The 15,750-nt window shown below is 35.5% G+C and overlaps 1 protein-coding gene across 1 annotated transcript in view; it reads right to left on the reverse strand.

The window, feature by feature from the left end:
• Window positions 1-6,686: 6,686 nt before the first annotated feature.
• LOC148956057 (hypoxia-inducible factor 3-alpha-like) overlaps window positions 6,687-15,750 on the reverse strand; it is a 147,837-nt gene continuing 138,773 nt past the window's right edge. The window contains exon 8 of the mRNA XM_089089070.1: window positions 6,687-10,807. Within this exon, the coding sequence (XP_088945196.1) occupies window positions 10,505-10,807 (303 nt within the window). The 3' untranslated portion in view covers window positions 6,687-10,504. The remainder of the gene's footprint in view (window positions 10,808-15,750) is intronic.

Here is a 15,750-nt window from a genome sequence, read left to right on the forward strand (position 1 = left end):
TGGAATCGCATTCGTGGACTTTAAGGCTGCCTTCGATTCTGTTGATCGCCGTTCACTTTGGCTGATACTAAGAACTACGGGTCTACCCAAGAAATATTGCTCACTCTTTGAAAAGCTGTATGAGGATACGGAAAGCTGCGTGCAAGTCAATGGAAGACGCAGTCCCACATTCCCGGTGAAGACTGGCGTCCACCAAGGTTGTGCCGTCACTCCCGAGCTTTTCAACTGCGTCATAGACCATGTTATGGCCAGCACGATGAATCACCTTCAATTTGGTCTTCAGTTCGGAGACCGGGTACTCTCTGATGCTGACTTCGCCAACAACATAGCGCTAGTTGCGAGCACCGTCGATAAGATGACAAAAGCTCTCCAGGTGCTCTCAGAAGAAGCCTCGAAAGTTGGACTGAAGATCAACTGGCAGAAAACCAAAGTTATGCTCCTTAAGCCCCCCACGTCCCGTTATACTGTAAAGGAAGTCAACATCGGAAGCAACCGAGTAGATGTAGTTGAAGACTTCACTTACCTGGGATCTATTCTGTCGAATGATGGCTTGATCACAAAAGAGCTTACATCTCGAATTGCCAAAGCTTCAGCACTTGTTGGGAGGCTTAGCAGCATCTGGCGAAAGCCAAACATAAGCCGATTTACCAAAATGCGCATCTACAATGCGTCCGTCAGCACTGTCCTCCTGTATGGAGCGGAGACATGACCAGCTGCCAAATCTATCCTCAGCGCCGTCGATATCAATCAGCCGAAACACCATTGAAGAATTGAAAGACTTCACTGGACTGACTTCATTAGCAACCAGACTCTCCTATCACGTACGGCTCAAACTCCTTTCTCAACGCAGCTTGCCCAGCGTACTGTTCAGTGGTACGGCAACCTCCTTCGCATGCCACGCGACGCCCCAGCACGGGTCGCATTTGACTTCAATCCCACCCTACATGGATGGAAACAACCCAGAGGACACCCACCCACTAGGTGGAAAGACAAAGCCAATGAACTCCCCACACAAGCCAAAATTCCAGTGAAAGAACTTGCAAGCCTGGCAAGTAATAGGTCAATATTGAGGTACCTTGCCTTATCGTTCTCTAGGCTAAACCATCGGCATGAGCAATAAGTCAAGTAAGTCAAGTCAAGTTTGTGCATATTGCAAAAAAAAACCCTATTCGACATTCTTAGTAAAGTTCAGACTCTAGACTTTAAAGGTTTCAAAGAGGTGACTCAACTTTTATTTGCGGTAATTTCTGTTCGTTTTAAGAAATCGATTACATTTTAATCATTGTTTGTTTAACTTTTAATTCGTTAATGTATAGCAATTTCTGTTTGTTTTAAGCTTGACCTTATTTTTGCTCAAATTAAGTTTAATATCACTCTTTAATTTTTTTTTTAGGAACTTTATCCTCGGAGAAAATTGTATTTTAAATTGATTGCATTAAGAATTAAGAAATATGGCTTTGTCTCTCATCACTTGAAGTTTTTGAACTTTTCTTTAATGAAGAATTATCCAACATCAATGATAAGTTCATATCTTAACGGTGATTTCGACCGAAGTTACAGTTTAACAATAATATAAATACATAGATTCATAGTTCTGAAGGCCAAAAAAGTAAACTTCTAAAATAATTCGCTGCTAGCATTGGCAAGGGGTATCTAGGTGTCATAAACTCATGATATGTTAGTTTTCTTTCAGGGTTCAAAAATCAAAAAGGTAGCCTACCTTCATTAGCGGTTACAAGTTCCCCAAGGTAGGAGAGGGAGGGGTCGTTGCAAAGAAGGTATTTTTTCTGGCCTTTTTAATATTACTGATATAAAATTACAATTGAGACCTACCTCCGCCATGTGCACAAAACCAATCCTTTGCCCCTCCCTAGAATTTGAAAAATATATTTGGGGGGGCATTTTTAGGTTTTTCCTATTTTTCCTGACCTTTTTTCCCTTATTGATAAAGACTTTCCAGGTGTGAGGCGGAAATATTATACTTCAATTATTTGTATAACAAGTCTATTGTTTCTTCTTTAAACGTTCATTGTTTCATTGAATGTTTGGTACATTTTAAATACTTTCACTTGCAACTTATTTATAGAGGAATATTAACGTTAAAGAGTTTATGTCTGACTCATATTCTAATAGGCCTATACTATAGCCAATAGAGTTCTGTGTTACGAAAATGATTAATTTGATTCCTGTATTTCTAGTATCAGAGATGAACTTAAAAACTAATCAAAGTAAATAATTAAATACAAAATTTACAAACATTGAAGTAAATTTTGTATATATAATTTGCAAGTGCCTTTTTTCAAATATATTACATTTTTGAGGAGGTTCGGATTAAAAATTGAAAAGCTGCCAAATCGTAGGACCTTCAAAAATATATAAGAATCTTCTGGCGAATTAGGAGCTTTTTAGAAAGTCTTACACAGTTTAGCTGCTTATTACATTTCATCCAATTTAGTTTAATGAGATAAACAATTGAGAAACTTATTTTTGGCATGGCAGAATCATGCACAGATCATTCTTTATTTATTGAAATCTTCAGAAGCTTCTCAGAAATTCACAAAAAGATAACACTGAAGGGTGAACTGATTAATACCACGTAAGTCAAAATCCCATCACCTACACCCAGAGCTTGGGGGAGGGGGAGTAAATGTGAAGAAATGAAAGACAACAGGCGAAGAGCAAAGCCTGCGAGACCTGACTAGACCATAAAGCCCAAACCTTTCCCTACTTACATTTCTGTTTTCACGCGGATATTATATACAAAGAAAACAGACTATAGAAAATTTCATGATACTTGTAGGATAAGTAGCACCGGGTACAGATACGGCAAAAAAGTGGCACATTTCCAATTTTTTCTCCTTCTAAATTCTGGTTGTGCATTTTAAAATACGTTTTTCGGCGTCATTTGGAGCAGAATAGGGTTGCACCACAGTTTGAGTCACTCGCACCACACATAGCACCACATAGCACCATAGTTTGAGTTGATTAAATGAAACTCATACAGACATATATATCTTAAGAACTTAGGATGAATTGTTAATACAGCTGTCCATAAGTTCTTAAAGCTAAGTTCATAAAGTTGAATCTCAGGTGTCGATTGATAGCAATATTGTCATCTTGTGCTGAAGAAAATAAAACCGTAAGACTGCAAAGAAAATATTTTATAAAAACTTATAAGCTTAATGACCTTAAAGTACCGAGGACACTGAAAATGAACTGATTGTTTGAATTGGTTCACCAAACCATGTGTCTTAAAAATTAGGAAGTATTGGAAATTCAATTTTTAATTAAAAAAACTTATATAGTTATGCAGTTTTTGGCAAAAATAAGTGAAAAATATAAGTTCTTAAGAAATTATCTTAAGAACTTAGGATGAATACTTAAAAAAACAAAAAACACCATATTCAGTTATGCAGTTCTTGGTAATAGCTGGCAAAAAAATAAACGCGGGTAAAAAATCACCAAAAAATGAGCTAAAACATGAAACAAGAAACAAATTCAGATGGGCGTGGATTAATTTTGAAGGACTAGTTGTCTTGAAGAACCACCAAACTGTTAATGTTCGAGTCTTTACGAACGAAAATCATTGCCAAATTTAGCTTACTGATTTTGCTTATTATTTTGACGGTGACTATTATTTCAGCACTGACGAAAATGTGGCAGCACTTTTAAAACTTCATAATTTTCAAAAAAAAGTTAAATGAATCTTAGCAAATCACTTTTTAGGTGTAAACATGTAAACACACTTAAAATGGGTCCAGAGGGCGAAAACTTTTATTTTGATGCCTTTGATGTTCAAAAAATATATTAAAAAATATCCATAAAATGTACTCAAAAAGGCATAAACATAGAAACTTGGCATACTCTCAAAATATGAAGCAACAACCCTTGAAAAATAAAGATCGACTAGAGATGGCAAGGACGTATCCAAGACTTTTTTCCGAGGGGGGAAGGGAGTTTACAACAAAAAACCTTTAAAAAAATGCATCAAAATTTTTTGTAGATGCATTTTTTTACGTTTTTATGAACCGGACAAAAATTTCGAGGAGGGAATTAAACCAGGTAACCCCCCCCCCTCCTTGGATACGGCCTGGAGACATGTCGCAAATTTACAATGTATAGAAACCAAAAATGAATTGTGAAGTTTGATAAGCTTGAAATACGTTGGCAAGGACCTGCTTATTGAAAGAATAAGGATACCGAGAAAATATATACTCAGTAATTATCATACCTCAGTAATAGGAGCTGAAACTAATTATCACGATCAGTACCAAAATAATTGATACAATTCTCCCCTTTTATTCTAACAAAGTGATACAAAGAAAGATCTATTTAGGGTTAGTTTTTTCTTTTATAATAATGAAGTTTTATCATGCCGGCGACAATAAGTACGTCAAATTACAGGCGACAATAGATTTGTCGAAAATATCTGCTTTGTTTTCGTTATTCACTTGCTGAAAATTTTCTTCTTTCTTTTGTCATTTTTCATTCTTGTTGTTGTTTCCTAAATAAATTGAATACGTCTATATTGCTTATTTACGGCTTAAGCATTTACGTAACTTAAATGTTTAACATATTAAATTTGTATTTTCTATTGACTATTTGATGTGTAAATTTGATTTAATTAATTGAGTTTTTTTGCACTTAATTTTCATATTGATCATTTGATATACATTGGCAATTTGATATGATTTTTTTAATGTAACCTCTAATGTGTATTATTCATAGTTATTACCCTAAATTTTAATTTTTTTGTTTTACATAGGAAGCGAATATTCTAATTATCTTAATTATTACCAAGGTCCTTTTTATTTGCAAATATGTCTGTTTTCCAAATAATTGTATTTTTTATTTGTGTTTATTTATAAATATTTGCAAATATTTATAAACAAATAATTGTTTAAATATTTCTATATAACAAGAGTAAATCAAATTCATAAAAAAAATTATTACAAAATGTAACCATTTAACCACTGAGAAATAGAAAAACTTATAGTAAATTTAAAAAAAAAAAAAAAAAAAAAATCATCAATCAAGTTTAACCAACAAAAGGTGGACCATTTTGTCTCCCTTAAAACAAGGCATAATGCAATAGCCTTACAAAAAAATGTCACAGATGTAAACTCGATAAATTTAAGCCTAATATTAATATATTAATACTATTAATATTAATACTTATAGGAAAAGAGTCTATCCTTTTCTATTTGGTGTGATTCTACCGCCGCTTAAGTTAAAATACTCGAGGGAACTGAAATTAAAAGTACTTGAAATGAATTTTATTTCTAAAATAATTTTAAATATTTAGCAAAATCAAGTAATGATTCAGTAAAAGTGGTACAAGTAGAAATATAACTGAACTACACACTATTATGACATGTTTACCGTGAAAGAGGAAACAACTTTGAGCAAAAATACGTATTTACTAAGACAAATAGTATTTCTAGGACAAAACACTTTATACATAAAAAAAAAAAAATCATGCTCAGTATTAATTAAAAACAATTGGTTCTCTAATGCTTGTTGGAAAAGCAGCCAAGAGTTCTTTTCAAATATAGGAGGGGGGGGGGGGGGGTAAGGATTGCAAAAAATTTTTAAGCTTGTTCCGTTTTTAAGAAATACATTTCTTTTGACACATAAATTGTGAGTCTTTTGGACTGAGTATTGGGAAGTAGGGGGGGGGGGCGATGGAGATCCCTTTGGCACTACCCCAAATATTCTTTCTTGAAGAATAAGTGTGCAAAATTCTATAGCACTATCTTTAATCCTAGCTATACGACGTAGGCCATAGCTATACGTTACGAGAGACGAATATTGTAAGGCAATGGAGACTTTACCGGTAGGCTCTCATTTCACCGGCCAGAGACGGGATCTTCCCGCCCCTGATAAGCTTATTTTTGGCTTCTTTTTGTAGGTTTTTCTTTTACTTTGGAATTTCATTGTTTTCTTCACAGACATGATAAGGATCATGACTACACAACCAGTAAAAAAATTGAATGGGCAACTTATAAGAGTGCAAACCAGCGCTATGGTCAACAAAAATCCCCATCACATTTTAGTCTTTCGCGTTTCTTGGCATTTTTTCCAAGCTTCGTAATTGTGTTCCATAGAAACAGAGATGAGAAAACTCCCGCGACACTAATTCTGCGGATTAAGTTAATTTTGCCGTATTAAAGCACAAAAAATTTCTAAGAGGTGCCAAGCGTTAGGTGGTGTTAGTGTTTTTGTCGAAACTAGTACCGGTTTCCGCTCTTGTAAGTTAACTATTCTATTTGACCAATATTTAGCCAATACAATTGCCTACTGCCACCCTCTGGACAGTTTATATTAAAGTTATTGTTAGCTTAACGATGCTCTGAGACAAAGAGCTTATTCAACATTTTTTTTTTGAAAACAAACTAAAGTTTTCATTAAAAAAAAACTTTTAAAGCTCCACACAGCAAGTGGGGAGATCTTACCCCCTCAGGGCGAAAACTACAGGCATTTATATATGTGCTCTTTCCAAAGAAGGGAAGCCAGAAGTTAAATCCGTATTTATTTGAATGCCCCGTGACAATGTTTATATATATATTATATATATATATATATATATATATATATATATATATATATATATATATATATATATATATATATATATATATATATATATATATATATATTGAAAATCATCACTGAATGTTCCGGAATATTGGGTATATTTGCCATAATTTTCGATAGTTGGTAAACTGATTACTTCTACCGTGGGGCAATCAAAAGTTACATGGCAGCACTGTTTATATAGAAGTAAGAATTTCCAAAACACAGTTGCACTGTGCAATTGCATATATTTCTTGAATTTCAGTAGGCTGAATTGATCTTTATTAAGCTTAAAAACTATATTTCTACCGGTCGGTATCAATTATACCGGCCGGTAGTATAACCTTGGTAATACTAATATTACTTGGTAATACTTATTAGTAAAGACGGTGGGAGCAGTGAAGATGTAAAAAGTAGAATAGCCAAGGCTCAGGGTGTTTCTTCATAGTAAAAAAAAGTTTGGAAGAATAGGACTATAAAACTACAAATCAAGATTAGAATATTGGAAGCTACAGTGATAACAATGGTCAAATATGGCTCTGAAGCATGGGCGCTCCGAAAAGCGGATGAAGATTTCCTAGATACTTTCCAGAGAAATGGCCTAAGGACTGTCCTGGGTACCCGGCTGAATGACCGTATTTCAAACAGGAGGCTGCACAAAAAGTGTGGTTCAATCCCGCTTTCTAGGGCTATAATGAGAGAAAGGTTGAGATGGCTAGGGCGCGTTCTGCGGATAAAGGATGACAAATTGCCAAAGATTGTCCTGTTCGACGATTGTCCTGTCCAACCGTCTAGGGCTAAACAGAAAGCAGGTCGTCCGGGGATGGGAGGATGCCATAAAGAAAGATTTAAAGGGAGTGGGAACTTCCTGGGAGGCGTAAAGAGGGAGGCTTTGAATAGATTGGGATGGAGGAGGAGCGTGAGTAGCTTTGTTGACCTCTAGGCGGCTTGGTACTGCCATGAGTTGTTAGTACTAGTAGTAGATATCAATTATTTTGCCTCATTTACCCTTAAGGACCTCCAAAAAACTAGTAGCTGTTAGAAGAAGCACCGGCCTTCTTGTCCCTTTAAAAAATTATTACCTGAACGTTAACTTCTTTTTTGGACTTGAGAGATTTTGTTTTCTTTGGGTTACGATTTCTTTTGTCTTTTAAGACCCCCATTATCAAATTTTTTTTCTGGTGGAAGCTCTAACCAGTTACCATATACTGCGTTTAGCAAAAGCCACAACGCAAGAAACGCATTTCCTATGCGAGCAAAATACAAAGGGTGTAAAAAAATGTCGCAGCTCTAAATGGGAAAAAGATCTCTAAGAAAAGCACAACAAATCAAAATAAAGAATATAGAGATGGACCCACATCGCATACAAAATCCCGGCACGAACCCCACTAAAAAAAAGGCACCCGTCCGGCACCAAACGCTTTTCTAGACTTTGTGGCATCCTCCAACATGAGATGAAAGGGAAATAGAAAGGAACCGCTTGGCGGTGAAAGGACTATCGTATTCAGCGGCCACAAGTCACGACGTGAGGCTGGAGTAGCCGTCATCATCTCAAAGTCTGTTGCAAAATCACTGGTTGGCTGGAAACCCGTAAGCAATCGTATTATAACTGTCATATTCCACGGAGAATATTTCAAACTGAACCTAATTTAATGCTTTGCACTAACAAATGAAGCAACGGTTGAGCAGAAGGTAGCAACTGAAGCCACGGCATTCTATGATGAACTGAATGCTGTCCTCAGTGATGTGCACAGTCGAAAGAGCTTCTGTCGCAGAAGACCTCAACACAAAGGTCAGCAACGATGGATCCTACTCTTTTGAAGTCTTGGCCAGCCATGACCTTGGAGAGCGAAACAAAAAAGGGAAGCTACTCTTACAGGAATGGCAAAGATAAACGGCCTGGCTGTTGGCGGCACCTTTTTTACTTAAAAGGAATTCATAATTATTCCTGGACCCACCCAACACTCAGATAAGAAACAAGAATGGCAGAAATCTGCCATATGGCAGTCATATATAGCAGCCATATGGCCATATGACTGCCTTTTGGCAGTCAATTTCAGTGATTTCAAAAAACTAATGACGGGGGTTTAACCCGTGCAAGTTTTCAATGAAACTCGCAAATAGGTGTCTAGCCTCTGGTTCAATAGACGAACAAAACCCAGGAGAAGAATGAAGTGCAAACAGGCAAACCTATTGTGAAATCCCTAAAGAAACCTTTGTGATAAAAAGACCAACGTAGTAACAATGGATCTCAAGTGAATTATAAGATCTTACAGAAGTGGGACCAAGCAAGAGGATTTCACTTCTTAACAGCCATTCATGGGATAATAAACTAATGATTATATTTGGAAATTTCCAACAAATTTTGAATCAGCGTAAAAATTAGACTCTGGTCAAACATATGAAATCAAAATTGTTTTTTCGCAGCTTCGGCTTCTATTTAAAAGTTCACTCTTTAATTACGGTTAATTAACACGACCTGTTTGATCTAGGATTCTCGTAGATGTGAGAAAGCCTGAAATCCCCTCTGACCAGCTGTCTTAATGACCGGCTGTTTAAGTTTGTGTAACAATGTTTCGAGAGTAATAATGATCCTTCCCGAAAACTCAACTCTTACAGTATTTTTAGGTGACAGGGGGGGGGGTCATGAAATATCAAATATAAATTAATTGTCAATATTTCCATTTTTATAAGGGAGGTTCTCTGGATAGAACATATTTTAGGCGAGCGCTCCTGCTTTCTTCCCTTCTACGAAGATAAATATACAGAGATATAGAAAAGTGATCTTTGATCTTAAACTCAAAATATTTCTGCAATAAAAAGGGAAGTGTCATTACGTAGAAGCAATTCTGAAAAAGAAGAATGAAAGTTCCTCGAAATGAAAAAAAAAAAAAAGATTTTCTCTTTCCCCTTAATATTTACCTGAAGACCCTCCTACTACAGCTAAGAAAATCTTAGTCTCCAATCCTCCAAATGAAATTTTTAGACTTCCATCCCCTTTTGGAGATATTATGGCCTATGAAACTAGTAGGCTAAATAGATCATATTTCCGTAGTTCTAAATCGATTAGCTATCTTAAAATATCAACAGGGTAGCAATTTGTTCCTCTTTGGGGTAAAATCTTTGTTTTGTGACAGGCAGAAAACGCCTCTTCACAGGATCTCTTTTGTTACTTGAAAGAGGGCACTAGAACCTTCAATGTTAAAAAGGTACCTCTCCCAGTTTTCTACGAGCTAGGAGGCTTGGTGTGATGAGACCTGGGAAGAAAAATACAAACAATAAAACAAACAAATAATAAATACCCATGCGCATGCGCAACCATTCTTTCCAGAAAGAATACGAAGATTCGACGTTGTATAGGTATGGGTTAGAAACCTCTACTGTTGGGTTACATGCTGAATTTGATTGTGGTATTTTCATCACGATTTCTCCCTTTTGTGGGTATCCCCCTTTTTTATAATATACAAAATTGAAACGCAAATAAATTATGATACCGGTCTTATAAGCTTTCTTTCTTTTAATAAATATATTATTTTTTTTTGTTTCGGTTACTTATAGCATGGGTCTCATTACAATGAACCGTTTAAAAAAAACAAAAAAATCTTTATCTCGAACAAAAAAATCGGTTCAATTAAGGAGTGGTAATCCAAAAATCTCGGTTTGACAATAAATGTCAAATTACCTTTTGTCCAACCCTTCGTGCACCCCCTTCGGTGGTGAACAGCGTAATAAGACAAGAAAGAAACAAAAGAATTCAATTTTGTTTGATATTATACACATTCCAAACTTTTACTTCGAATGAACTTTAATCAATAGAAAACCTTAGGAAAAAAGTAGATAACAACCTGGAATAAATCAATTTCAAAGTGATTCTTGGAACACTTAGGCCAAAAATGAGCTTCTGCGCAAAAATCACAATAAGATATCGTCATTTACACCTGCTATACGGTAGTCTATGAGCCTGTGATTTTTCTTTACGAGGAGCTAGTCGTAAATCACTGTCGCCACACGTAGACCAAATATTCACCCTTTCACTTGCATTATTAGTAAAAAGACTGTGAAATACTGGAGTTTCAGGGTTAATTTCGGAGGTAGCATAACGTTCAGAATCACTGCTACTACCACTGATACCTGAGTCAGGAGACGACGGTTCTTTTTGATTAGAATATTGTGATGTGGACTCAGGTACTGCCTTAGAAATAGTAATGTTTGAAGGACAAATGTAATTGACCTGAAAGAAAAAGGATTCATTTGTCAAAATATACTTAGACTTTTTTCTGTAAAATATCGATTCCATAAATTTGTTTGAACACCTTAACTACATATTAACAGAAACAGTTTCAACAAAGTAAAAACGATTCCTTTCAAAAGCCTTGGAATAATATAAACACTCTTTTGGAGCAGAACGCACCTCTTTAGGGTGAATTTTGGGTGCACAACATAAGAACCTTTATCTCCAAAAGCCTTGGAATATTAGAAACAGAACGATTATCTCCAAGAGTCTTAGAATAATAGAAACACAAAACAAAACGTAAATTCTTTGTGAGTGGAATCCACCTCTTTTAGAGATACCACTGAACTAAAAAAATGCAAGTCATGCTTCTGATATTGCCAAAGCCTAGTTTTTACTGAAAAGCGTAAGAACCACTGAAAAACTGTTCGGATATGCAAGACCATTTCTGCAGATCGGCATTTAAATGAAACAATATTTATTCCGAGCTAAAGAGTATGTGATACTCAATTCTTGTGATATAATCTTTTAATTTATTTTAATAAAAAACAATGGTAAAAAAAATGGTGAAAATAATGGTGAAGACCGAAAGAATTAATTGTTTGATATTTCATGGAGGGGGAAAAGGCTCGGATTTTAGCCTGAGAAAGTGCAATGCCACAAAATATCCCCGCTACTTTATATTTCTTGGCCTAAATTGTGGGCTTAGTTATGAAGAAAGTGGGCAGAAAATTACTTAAGGTGGAAATAAATTTGATTATTTCCTCTCCCTCCCCCATTATTTTGAGTTTCGCTGGAATTGAACTGAGTGCTATTAATAGTCCGAAAGAGGCTTAGATACTAGACTGAGAAGTTTTAATTAAAAAAGACAGGACTGACACACGAGATCCCTTTTAAATATTGTTTTTAACATATATTTTGGGCTACTTCATGGGTGCAGACAAAAATTGTTCAAGACGGCACAACAAAGAACGATATTTTTCAGATAATCTTGTACATTTTATATTTCCAGACGTGTTCTCTCCCTATTGATGGCGATTCACCCATCACAGAAAGAAACAAAATGAACATGCCAACTCTGTGAAAAAGACAACTCTGAAAGACAATATTTAGTGAACAGTACATCGTAACTTCGTCTGTTCTCATTGGGTGTCGGAACAGCCAAGCGCATGTACATTCTACCTGGTTGTAGGCGTTTTCCACCCCCCGGAAAATATCCCCGGCGGGACATACTTCCCTCCCCCCGTGGAAAATAAGGGTTTAAAAAAAATTGAGAATTTTATTTGAGTTTTTTTTATTTCCGTAGGGGGAACGAATTTTGGTACTTGTGTATTATGCGCCACTCACTCAAGTTTACGCTGTGTAAAATTCGAGAACACACTGTTTTTTTTTCGTTAGTTTCTTAGTTAGTTTAGAAATAAATTTAGGCTATAGATTTGCACAATAGGGGAGGGGGGGATTGGTAAAGTATAGCGGGTCTGCATGCAAAATGTGTTTGGTACAACTATTCTGCATATTAGACAGATAAGTGTATTTTAAAGCCAATAATACGGCCATAAACACAGTAAAATAACATAAATGAAAGGCACAAATAACATAATCTTTGATGAGCGATCATCATAAAACACTCAAATGAAACACTAAGTTAACCTTATAATAGTACTTAATACTTGGAAAAACAGTCATTGAAAAAAAAAAACTCTTAACACTAGGAAAAACACTTAAATGAAACATTACATTTACTTTATACTGGGATTTTTGTACCGAGGGGAGAGGGTATTATCCGGGGGGGGGATATTTTCCGCGGTGGTTATTTTCTAGGGGAGAATATTTTCTGCGGGGGGGGGGAGGAGGTATTTTCCACGGGGGATTTCCCACGGAGGGGGGGGGTAAATGCCGGCCACCATTTTACTCATGGGAAATCTACATCATTTCGGGTTTCTCAGTGTAACATTGATGGAGATTTGTAAATGTTCCAAATGATTCAATATTCATTCTAAACTTTAGATTTATAATCAGCAAAATACGAAAAACAAGCATTTAAGGACGTATTTATGTTTTTTTTTTTTTTTAATATAAAAATTTCCATGGTGACAAGGAGCAAGATAACACCGATGTCATAGATCACTACCATGGGAGAAAATCTGTCCTTAGCGACGAGTTCAACATTTCTTACTTCACAATTTAATATTTAAAATTATTTGTAGATTTATCCCTGTAAGCTTGATTTAAATACATTGTATTTTTCTTTTTCCTTTTTTTTCCTTTTGAGCAGTGAAGAATGCTTGGGGGAAGTCTTTGTCGAATTATCTGCTTTTGTCCTTTCCGATTCTTTTCTGTTCTTTAGCTGATATTACCCTCGTTTTCACGATTATTTTTTTTTAATTACATTTCATTTTATTTAATTATATTATTCATTTTTTTATATTTAATGATAATTTATAATATAATTTAATAATAATATATAATATAATTAATTATAATTATGCTATTTTATTTAATTATATTATTTTTATTTGCTGTTTTTGCCCGTAAAGTTTTATCCCTCCAATCAAGCACCCCTTTTTTCCAGTTTTACAATTACAATTCTTTCTAGTTTTACAGTTATCTTCTTCTTTTCAATATATGACTATATGACTGAATATGTAAATAATACTATTCATTATTTGTAGAGTAAATTAATTCCCCTCCCCCCAAGATTTTCTTATGATTTTTTTATCCAAATTTTATTAATCTAATTTAGTTACCAAATCTCAGAAGAGTCCACATGGACTATATATGAAAACAAAACAAAAATGTTCTTGCTTAGTGTAGAGCGGGTTGCTGCACTTCAGCTCTTCTATTGGTCGTTCGAGTTCGCCTGACTGGTAAAGTAGAGGGAGAGAGAGCGAGAAAGATAGAGATAGAGAGATAGAGAGAGAGAGAGAGAGAGAGAGAGAGAGAGAGAGATATAAAGAGATAGAGAGAGAGAGAGAGAGAGATATATAGAGAGAGAGAGAGAGAGAGAAAACAGAAGGAAATGAAACCTATAAAAACAAAACTTAAACACTCTTACAAAGAAATTATTGTCGTAATTTGCCAAAAAGGCAAAGCAATCGTCTATTAAATCTAGTTCTAATGTGAGAATTTCAGGTCCATGCTAAATATATTTTCATTTAATTTACATAATAATTTTTGAATTTCATGGGCTGAGTTACCTCTCGGTCATATTCAGGATTTTGGTTATAGGAAAGCAATGTATATAGATAATATAAATTAGACCCCGGCGCCGCGCCGGCAGATCGACTGAACGCCGCCGACGAGAGGCCCTGTCGAACGCCGCCGAAGTGTCGTAACGCCGCCGGCGTGCCGAAGGCGCGCCGCCGCCGACAGAGGCGGCGGCATTCGGTCGACTTTAAAGTAATTTTGCGGCAATTCTTTATTGCGTCAACTGCAAAGTCGGAGCTTTGCCTTCTCGTGTGGTTTAGTATTTCGATTTTCCTGATTAGAAAGCAAGCAGGGCATCCACTATCCCCGAATTTTCGGGTGTTTCTCCAAAAAAAAGTTGGTTACCCGAATCCCCGAAAATCAAGCAATCACGGTGCCACCCCTAGCGATTTATCACCAGTGACTTTCCCTGCCAAATGTTGCTTTTCATGCCATTACTCTTCACTACTCTCTTGTTCATTAGGTTTCGTCTTTTTTGTTACTTTGCATAGAAACAAAACAGATGCAATGTGCAATTGCAAATATTGCAATATACACAGTTCTTCATATGTTGACAAAAAAAAGTATCGTCTTTATGAAATGAGTTAAAATCATTTCGAATGCAGTTTCCCAATCGCTATTTCTTACATCATTTGTAGTCAAGAATTTTATTTTCAAGTTGAATAGAATTATAGAACGCATTCACTACTATACAGCTTCAGCCTTCAGTTGAATTTTGAAATTGACAGCCGACAGATTGTTTCTACAGCTGAATTGTAAGTTTGCAGATTTTTTTTTGTTTGCTGTTTTTAGATTTTCTTAATGTTTAATACTTAATTGTTGAACGCCTGATAGAAAATACAATCTTCTTTCTGAAACATTTTTACTCCCCCCCCCCCAAAAAAAAACCTTGTATTGAGACAAAATTTAGCTATAGACTAAGCTTGTACAAGCTATGTACAAGCTTAGGGAATTAAAGATCGAACCGGAAGTTACCCCAAAAACATGATTCATAAATAAATTGTAAATTATTGCCTATAGAGGGGTGGGGGGTAGGGGGCTATCATTTTCAAATGATAATACATCATTTTTTTTTAAAGCAGGGATTCCAAAAAGATAATTATTTTTTCATTTAAAGTTGAGACAGAAGAAAATGATATCAAATTCCCTGGGAAACCATTGAAATATTTTGATAGACCCAGGGCCCCCCCCATTAGGACTTGTTCATTGTCTAGGGCATTTTGCAATTTCTCATAGGCTACTGGCCTAATTTGGCTTTTGTGTGTGCTCCCTTTTAATTAGATTCTTTGGATCTTATTGAATGCCACGGCGAATCTATGACTCAGTTTTCCAATAATTTGAGGTATATCTGAAAAATTTCGACATTTTTGTGTTGTCTTTGTACCCCTTTACTCATACCCTCAATTTTTTTTTCAAGGAACACTAAGTTATTTAATGTTATTTTGCGTGTTTGTTTGAACCATATAGTCACCTAGTTAATTATTAAGTAAATTATTTTTCTAATGAAAGCTGAGACGGTATCCTATCAAGGTATATCCAGAGGGGGGGGGTAGGGAGGTATTACATTTAAATGATAATATCTCGAATTTTTTTTTATTGAAAGGGGGGATCCAAAACAATTAATTTTTTTTAATTTAAAGCAGAGACGGCATCCTATCAAGGTGGTATCCAGAGGAGGGTAGGGGTAGTGAGGTATCATATTTAAATGATAATACCTAGATTTTTTTTTGTTTAAA

Source organism: Artemia sp. Qi Xiang Cuo, chromosome 1 (genome assembly GCF_049724085.1).
Source record: "Artemia sp. Qi Xiang Cuo chromosome 1, ASM4972408v1, whole genome shotgun sequence".
NCBI lineage: Eukaryota > Metazoa > Arthropoda > Branchiopoda > Anostraca > Artemiidae > Artemia > Artemia sp. Qi Xiang Cuo.